Below are 9,421 nucleotides of genomic sequence, written 5' to 3' on the forward strand. Positions count from 1 at the left end.
AACTTTCGGATTCAGGATACGTTTTATTCACAAATAAATTGTGATTTAAAATGCTTTAAATTTATTAGAACGTTGTATAAAAGCCACTGACATTGATTCGTTATTTAAATAATACATCTTTCAACAAGGTAAACTCGCCACGACATCATTATAACGACTACCATATGCGGGTCGTTTGTTTGGAAGGAAAATGTTGCAAAATAGTTTTCGTAGATGAGAAAAGTTTTTACCACATGTGAGTTATTTGCTGTGTTATGTTTATGCAGATATCGTTCAATATATTGAAACAGACAAGTGGAGGTTTTCTTGCTTTGTAGAGAGGGATAGCTGACAAGGTTAACACGTATGCATGGTACAGCTACTATTTCATCCCCCCAGGCATCAATTTGATATATAACGCAAATGTTCTTATTGTAGTCAATTTCTTAATTGATTATTGTGTTTTTGCATCCTGCTCTACTCTCCTCTTTTGGACAAAATTCTGGTTATGGTGCTGATCTTCATACTGATCTAGACTGCAATGTTACATTTTAAATTGGTCATTTTCATTTTTTGCAACAATAGCCCAAAGATTTTTAGCTTTTTGAATAATGTATATTATAAATCAAATATAATATGTTTTACAGTTCAACTGTTAGGGTTTACGCAGCACATGATTAAATGCAGGCATGCAGGTACATAAGTATTATTTTGTTAATTAAATAATACTTATTTAACTGCATGCCTGCAAAACATTATTATAGTTTTAAAGATTAACAGCGTGAAAAAGATTGAATACAAAATACAGTTGAACTTCAATATCTCAAACACTGATATCTTAAATACATTGGATATGTCAAAGTGATCTGTAAGTCCCAACCACTTAATTATTTTTAAAATATTTTACCCTCAATATTTCGAATACTAGGATATCGCGATAACAGTCCCATATCTTTATACAGTTATAACTTATATAGTTCGAGATAACAAAGTTTGACTTAATATTAACATTTTTCATTGGGTTTTTTTTTCAATCAAAATTTATAATTTTATGCTCCAGAATATATACTGTAGAAGCACACATTTTCATTGGGTCAAAATTTCGTTGTTTTTTAAACCAAATAAGATTTCGTTGGCGTTTAATTTCGTCATATTGTAATCTCTTTGTAATCATTAATACTTGGGTTTAAAATTCGTCATGACTTTAATTTCGTTGATTTATACTGCCAACGAAAATAACAAAATTAAATCCTCAACGAATATTTCTGCTCCTACAGTATACAATACTGTGAGTTTTTTAATTGAATGAAGAGAATTTGGTTACCAGTAATTATTAGTGGTCACTGGCTATTCTGATACAAAGTTGTTCATTGATTGTATAAACAATGTTCAATGCAGAGTTTCCCCACTGATTATGATGTTGGAGTTCAATAACTATAACATTTTAGCTTTGTGTTTAGTTGTCCTCTTATTTAACACTCCCTTATGAATAAAGTATGAGATGTAAAATACTAAATTACCTTAAAGTGCATGATTTTCTTAAAAACTTTTTTACTAAGATTCTTGCAAGAACATGAAATGAGAAGATCTATGTAATTTACTGGAAATTGTGGGTCCAATTCTGACAGAAAATTAAATACATTAAAAGGAGCAAAAGTTTTAATTTTCTCTTTGTCCAGTAATTATCATTGCCTGCAGGCTTTTCATGCCGGCGAGCTGCGTCCACTATCAAGATGCATCAGGTCAAAACACATTAAAATGAAGCAATCTGATAAGTGTTGTTCTCAAATATTGACCACCATAATCATTTACTGAAATGATCAGCTGTTGATAATTTTTGTTTGACCTTATCACAGGTGTTGGTAATGCCCCAATTTACACTGTCATCAGCTGTCATTGGCTAAACAATACTTCTGGTAGACTGGTACAGATGGGATAACATGTCTTAATCTTGCTATGACAGTTATAGTCAACCATTTATGAGGCAGAAAGGTTACTCATTATTTGTCTTACTTTGTTGGTAGAAAATAAGAGTTCTCAGTTCTCTTACCGAGTTGAAAAATTATGGTTGTCAGGATTCAAGTTTTTTAATCAGAAGTATCTATAAATATCCTTTGAGGGAGCAGGATTGATTGGAAGAACCTAAAAGAGTTTGGCATGTGGCAATACTTGTGAATGCTTGTACTATACTCTATCTACAGGCACTGTTGTTAACAAATTGGTGTTAATAGATATATTTTTCACAATTAATCATTAATGCAGTGGTAAATTCCTTCATTATTTGCAATAAAATGAACGTTTATTGTTGTAAGATTTTATTTTATTTTGTATGTGATGTGTACCATAATCAAAGTTTCAATACTCTTATTTTACAGAACTGAGGAGGAATTCTGTTGAATAAGAAGAACAATCATGCCAGTCGAAATAACGGAACCCGTAAATCTCACACGATCCATCTTCATCTGCAACCTTTTCAGTTTCTTTTTCGCAGCCAGCAAGTCATGTTTACTACCATTCCTGACAATTTACTTGCGATTTCTGGGATTAACAGCAACACAGACTGGCATTATAATTGGTGCAAAAACATTTTCTACTTTCATTTTTGCTCCATTATGGTCCAAGTGTGCAATTCAGTGTCGGAAAAGAAAACTTGTTTTAATGATAGCCTTGTTCATGATGGCTGTCACATATTTGCCACTGACACTACTGACTGGTCTAAGTCCATCAATGGAAAGCTGTGATTCCCATGTTACACAGCAGAACTCCCCTCCCTTGCTGACCACACAAGCACCTGTCTCTGTGAACAGAATGCATCACTTGCCAGATTTCAGCCCCACCTCACAGCTACCCAAACTTAATGTGTCAGCATTCCCCACTACAACTCTAGCATCTCTTAGCCACGGTGGCTCTCAATCAAGTACGGTTCGAACAAAAGAAATTAAGAATGATGATGATGATTTACTTAAAGCTGTGAAGGAAATTTTTATGAAAGTTGGATTGCCTAAAGAAAAAGTACAACCTCTATCAGTTGAAGACATCGTTCAAAAGTATAAATTAATATCTGAGGACGAAAGCCTTATGTCGACATTAAATTCTATGCTCACTAAGACTGACAAAATTATTTTGAAGGATTTCTTGAGTAGAAATGGAGTTTCGGTTAGAAGAAAAAGAGATTTATCACTGAAGGATATGAAAGAGACATTTTTACTAAAACTACATGAAAAAGTGGAACAAGCTAAACAGAATCTCTTCACTGTTGTGCTTGTAATACTGATTGTGGGAGAGGCCTTGTGTTCTCCTGTTGAAAAAATTGCAGATGATTCATGGTTTGAATTTTTGGAACAAATTGATGACATGGAAAAGTATGGAAAACACAGAATATGGAGCTCTCTGGCATACATTGTCTTCCCTGTGATAGTGACGCTGGTTGTTGATAACACCACTTGTTTGTTTGATCTAAAAGTCTACCCATTTATGTTTCATTTTTATGCATTTGGATTTCTTCTTGGAATTACATTTCTGATTGGTTTCTTTTATCCTGTTCCCAGTGCCCCCAAGTCTAAATACAAGAGTAAGTTAGGGGCTGCCACAGTGAGGGTCTGCTGTACTTGTGGTGGCTTGCTGTACGTGTTAACTTTAGTCATAATGGGCTTCATTTTCTCCTCCTACAGCAACTTTTTGTTTTGGTTGATTCAGGATTTAAATGGTAAAGAAATCACCATGGGAGTGTGCATTCTTGTGGCAAGTCTTTCTGAGCTGGTGGTTCTCGTTTTCAGTTCCCGTTTGGTCAATGTATTTGGAAATGGTGGGATGATCAGTGTCTCTTTGCTCTGCCTGGCTGGTCGTCTGCTGTATTATTCCTACCTTTGGACGCCATGGACTGTGCTTCCTGCCGAAGTCCTCCATGCCGTAACCCACACCATGATGTGGTTTGTTGTGTTGAGTAACAAAGCATTCAGAGTTAGTCCAACCATTGACAGGGCTATTAGGTCCCTTCTGTCTTCCGCTTATTTTGGTGTGGGATTCGGAGTTGGCAGCATAATATCCGGAATTATGTATGACCAGTATGGCCTTAGTATACTATTCAGAGGACTCTCAATTCTGTCTATTGGTTGGTGTCCCGTCTTCTTTCTACTGCAGAGATGCTGTCAGCCAAGAGAAGACAATGAGATTAAATACAGCCGTCTGCTTCAGTCTGATGATCACTCAGATGATGATATGGAAGATGATTGGCTGGAGCATGCCCTCAAGGACAAGTAAAATCACGTGCCCTCAATATAAAGAAGAATCTCATGTTCAAGAAGACAAATAAAATCTTGTGTTTTTTAAGAGGATTGTTATAGCCAACTTCATAGTTTATTGTTCTAAATCTGAAATATTTTTTGATGAGAATGTTAATGATGAGTTATTTATATTAAGTGTTGATTTTGCTGTTATAGCACACTTACAACAAAATATTTGTGTGTTGTTACAACTAATGTAGATTGATTATGCTTCCACACCTATTTCATGCTTTAATCATTCATTAGATTTATATGATATTTATAATTAGGATTTACCAGTAAAATGACTTTACTTGTAACCAAAGATTTGTTGATTTAAGGGGGATTACTCTGCTTCAATTGATATTCCTTGATTTTTGTTTATTTGGGGATGTGACTTTGTAAAAAGTATTTTGGTTTTCTGTCATTTACTGTGTACAGGTAAATATTTGCCCCCATTTTATTATCGCCCCTTTCGCCCTCATTTTCAGCGTGCAAATTAAAGACTGGACAAATTCCAATGTCTGAAATTCCTTCACTTCAATTATTTTTTTACACAACTGTGTCTGAGTAAATTCAAGATGGGGCAAAACTTTTTGCAAGCGTAAAAGGGCAAAAATTACGCGGGGCAAAAATAACCCTGTATACAGTATTGTTTTTCATTATCAGTTTTGTTTGTTCAAGAAGAACTTTGTTTCAGCTGGAATGTTCGAAATTTTAAATATTCGTGAAACCAAGGTACAGATTTTAAAAGTAATGGACAGTCAAAAAATCTTTCTTTATCTGGTACTGAAACATGCATATGATTTGAATAGCCATTGATTCTAAAAGAGAAATCCTTTTTTCCCAAAGCTCAATTATCATCAAGATCAATGAAATCCATTTCTGATAAATTTTTTGGTTTGCCAAAATTCATTTCCTTTGATTAGCACACTTGTTATTATTTTGATTGTGCCTTAAAATAGCAAGTGTCTTCCTTCACATATACATGTAATTTGGTGCTCCATGAATTGGTAACAATTTTGTATTACAATGTTTATGATTCATGATGTATGTATAGGTGTATACTGAAGTATCTATTAATATATCTTTTGTATCTTACTTATGTTTGTCATCAAAGTTAACCCTAAAAATGATGGAAAAAGAAAACTCATTCACTTTAAAAATTTCCTTCATTTATTTTTAGTTGTAGACATTCCATCACTTAATCTTTGGTGAAACCATGCAATTTCTAATACTATTTATCTGTTGAAACATTGAATTTAGTGTAGGTTAAGTTACCAGATTTATTTGCTTGTTTCTGATCATTGAAACTTTACTGATATCAGCTTTATTCTGCAGTTTGTTTTATACACATATTGAAATCCATTATGCCATAATATTACAAATCTAGCTTCCAAAGGTTTTTCGTTGTTATGGGTACATTTTTGATCCAAACAAATCGAGATTTTCTCTTTACACATTTTGTGAAATCCATTATATCCAATAATTTATGATTGTACAATTATTATTTTATTGATATAAAGTGTTTATGTCTTGAACATCAGCATTTCCCAGCATTATATCTGTACATGCTCAGAGCTTCCAATTGTGAACTTGTTTGTACTGATGCTTCCTTCCTCTAATGCTCATCTCTTCAATGTGCAATTATGTTTTATGGTGTACATACATTGTAAAAATTTACAATTAATATTGGTTAAAAATCTCAGTATATACATGTATACATTCCACTATTACTTTTGTTTTATTTTGGTTCCAAGTAATTTGGTTGTGTATATTGGGGTATTATGTGTAAAATCTTTTTTGTTTATAATTATACAGATGGACCATTCCTCTTGTTAACGATCTCTTCATGCATTCATTTTCTGGTGTTGGTTTGTTTATACTTTGTTACAAAGAATTATCATTATTTTCTTTTTTATTCATATTGGTTTTCTAATTAGTTACAGATTGAAATAAAGCATTTAATGTTGTCGAGCATTGTTTATTTAGATGTCATTTCTCTTTCATTTTCAACTCATTCTTTAACTTATTTATTTCATTAAAACATTACAGTTATTAAATGGCCCCAACTGAATTGGGAATACTTGCCAGAGGACAAATATGGTTAGATGCTAAGTTCAGATGAAACAAAGCATCACAAAAGTGATGAAAATTTATGTACTGCTAATTATTTATCAAACAAGAAACAAAACCATTAGATACAAACTATTTGTACATTTTGAAAAGTGTCTATCACCAGTGTGCTTGTCAAATCTTTGACTACAAAGATGGATGATTCATCACCCTTTTTTAATGAGGCCCATGGGCCACATCACTCATCTGAACAACAGTTTTTAATACATGTATAAATTAAAGTCTTCTAAAATATTGTAAAAACCACAAAACTTTTCATGTATTTTAAGATTTTGACAATACAAAAGAAAAAAAAAACAATTTTAAAAAAATCCTGCTTCTTTGGACATACAATCAAAAGATCTTTGAGGCATCAACTGAACAATCTAATTATCCATTAAAGGTAACAGAATTGGGATATGACTAGTACAAATAATTATAACAATAGGCCTTAATGGTTACCTGAGTAGCATATAACCCATACACAAACTTGTCGAGGAGTCTCATATATGCATTTAATTAGGTTTCATTCTGGAGTAGAAAAATTATAAATTTGTGAAAACGACCACCTCCCTGCCTGAAATCTTTCAAAAAGAACTGACGCCTATAATTCTGGTGAAAAACTTAAAGATCTGGTCTGCAAAATCATGAATTCAGTTTTCCTTTCAGGTGTGTGGGAGTAAAGACATTCTATGCATTAACACCTATACATCCATTTTGGCCCTGCCCTAGAGTCAAAACCCATACTCCAGGGGACATGAAATTTAAAATTTTAGTAGAACATTATTATGAAGTCATTTTTTCATACAGATGTGTGAGAATAGAGAAGAAAATTTTTAAACATTATGTGCATTAACACTATATTGCTAGATTCCCCCCCCCCCCAAATGTCCTGAACCCCTGATCCAGGGACCATGAATTTCACAATTTAGGTAGAGGAGTTAGTGGACATCATAACCATGTATTCAGTTTTTTGCCCACATGTGTGGGAATAAAGAAGAAGATTTTTTTTTTAGATTTGATAAATTTTTTCCCATATGGCCCCACCCTAGAGCCTGAACCCCTGACACAGGGGTAATGAATTTCACAATTTTTTGGGAGAGGGCTTCATGGACATTATAACCAGGCATGTAGTTTTTAACAAATATATATGAGAGAAGAGAAGATTTTCTAAGATTTAATACATTTTTACTATATGGCTATACTGGCCCCACCCTAAAGCCTGAACCCCTGACTCAAGGGCCATGAATTTCACAATTTTGGTAGAGGGCTTCATGGAAATCATAATCATGCATTTAGATTTTAACAAATATACATGGGAGTAGAGAAGATTTCTAAGATTTAATACATTTTAACTATATGGCCATATTGGCCCCACCCTAGAGCCTGAATCCCTGACACAGAGGTCATGAATTTCACAATTTTGGCAGAGGGCCTCATGGACATAATAACCATGCAACCAGTTTTTTCCTCACATGTGTTGGGGTAAAGAAGATTTTTGAAAATTTTGCCTTTTTTTTTTTTGCATATTTGGCCCCCACATGTGGTGCCCCCATGGTGGTAAAGCCATTAATTTCACAATTTAGATTCCTCTTACAATAGAGATGCCTCACAACAAAAATGGTAACAATTAGCTTTGCAGTTTTTAAGAAGTTAAACAAGAGGCCCATGGGCCACATCGCTCACCTGAGGAACAATAGGTATGATAAAATCAGCTAAATGGAGTCATAATACAAACTATCTGGACAATGTACAATGATACATGTCGATCCTGTATAAATAAAGTCCATTTTTCCCCCGGGATATTCTTATGTTTATAATCATTAGTCCCTTTTCTTACAGGATGATTTTATAGTCGTATCACATTGAGTATTGCAGTTCTCAAAAAGATCCTTAACAATTGTTTATATATGGAATATAAACCTACATCAAACTCTGAACTTTCTTGTGAGGCAGAAGAATTGTCCTGGGGCCAAAGTCTGAACAATTATAAAGAATCATTTGGCTGATCAGTTCCTGAGAAGATTTTTAAGATTTACTCTACATATTCCTATGTAAAACTTTGACACCCCCCCCCCCCCCCCCCCCCACATACACACCATTGTGGCCTACCCTTCTCTCGGGGGTGTCATTATTTTCACAACTTTGAATCTACACTACCTGAGGATGCTTCCACACAAATTTCAGCTTTCGTGGCTGATTAGTTTCTGAGGAGAAGATTTTTTAAGATTTACTCAATATAGTCCTATGTAAAACTTCGACCCCCCTGCCCAATTGTGGCCCCACTCTACCCCCGGAGGTCATGATTCTCACAACTTTGAATCTACACTACCTGAGGATGCTTCCACACAAGTTTCAGCTTTCATGGCTGATAAATGTTTGAGAAGAAGATTTTTAAAGATTTACTCTGTATAGTCCTATGTAAAACTTTGATTCCCTATTGTGGCCCCACCCTAACCCCGGGGATCATGATTTACACAACTTTGAATCAACACTACCTGATGATGCTTCCACACAAGATTCAGCTTTCCTGGCTGATCAGTTTTTGAGAAGAAGATTTTTAAAGAATTACTGTAAATATTCCTATGTAAAACGTCGATCCCCCATTGTGGCCTCACCCTACCCCTGGGGGTCATGATTTTCACAACTTAGAATCTTCACTACCTGAGGATGCTTCCACACAAGTTTCAGCTTTCCTGGCCTAATGGTTCTTGAGAAGATTTTTTAAAATTTATCAAAATTTTTCATTAATTTCCAATTATCTCCCCTGGAAAAAGGGCATGACCCTTAATTTTCACAACTTTGAATCCCCTTTGCCTAAGGATGATTTGTGCCAAGTTTTGTTAAAATTGGCCCAGTAGTTCTTGAGAAGATGTTGAAAATGTGAAAAGTTTACAGACGGATGGACATACAGATGACAGACAAAATGTGATCAGAAAAGCTCACTTGAGCTTTCAGCTCAGATGAGCTAAAAATGTAAAATTGTTAACACATGACGATGGACAAAAACAGACAGCAATAGGTCACATTAGTTTACTTAGGTGATCTAAAAAGTTAAATCACTT

The 9,421-nt window shown here is 34.3% G+C and overlaps 1 protein-coding gene across 2 annotated transcripts; it reads left to right on the forward strand.

The window, feature by feature from the left end:
- The first annotated feature begins 138 nt into the window (after nucleotides 1–138).
- On the forward strand, nucleotides 139–6,213 carry LOC128167527 (major facilitator superfamily domain-containing protein 6-like). 2 transcript variants are annotated; one of them, XM_052833312.1, is made up of 2 exons: nucleotides 139–235; nucleotides 2,355–6,213. In XM_052833312.1, the coding sequence occupies exon 2, from the start codon at nucleotides 2,392–2,394 to the stop codon at nucleotides 4,237–4,239; it is 1,848 nt and encodes a 615-aa protein (XP_052689272.1). In that variant the 5' UTR covers nucleotides 139–235; nucleotides 2,355–2,391; the 3' UTR covers nucleotides 4,240–6,213. The 2 variants fall into 2 exon arrangements, with proteins under 2 accessions (XP_052689272.1, XP_052689273.1); XM_052833313.1 differs by having other exon boundaries at nucleotides 230–352.
- The last annotated feature ends 3,208 nt before the right edge of the window (nucleotides 6,214–9,421 follow it).

Source organism: Crassostrea angulata, chromosome 10 (assembly GCF_025612915.1).
Source record: "Crassostrea angulata isolate pt1a10 chromosome 10, ASM2561291v2, whole genome shotgun sequence".
Classification (NCBI taxonomy): domain Eukaryota; kingdom Metazoa; phylum Mollusca; class Bivalvia; order Ostreida; family Ostreidae; genus Magallana; species Magallana angulata.

What these genes read in the sequence shown, in the direction of transcription:
- LOC128167527 (XM_052833312.1), top strand. Translation starts at nt 2,392, where the DNA reads ATGCCAGTCGAAATAACGGAACCCGTAAATCTCACACGATCCATCTTC.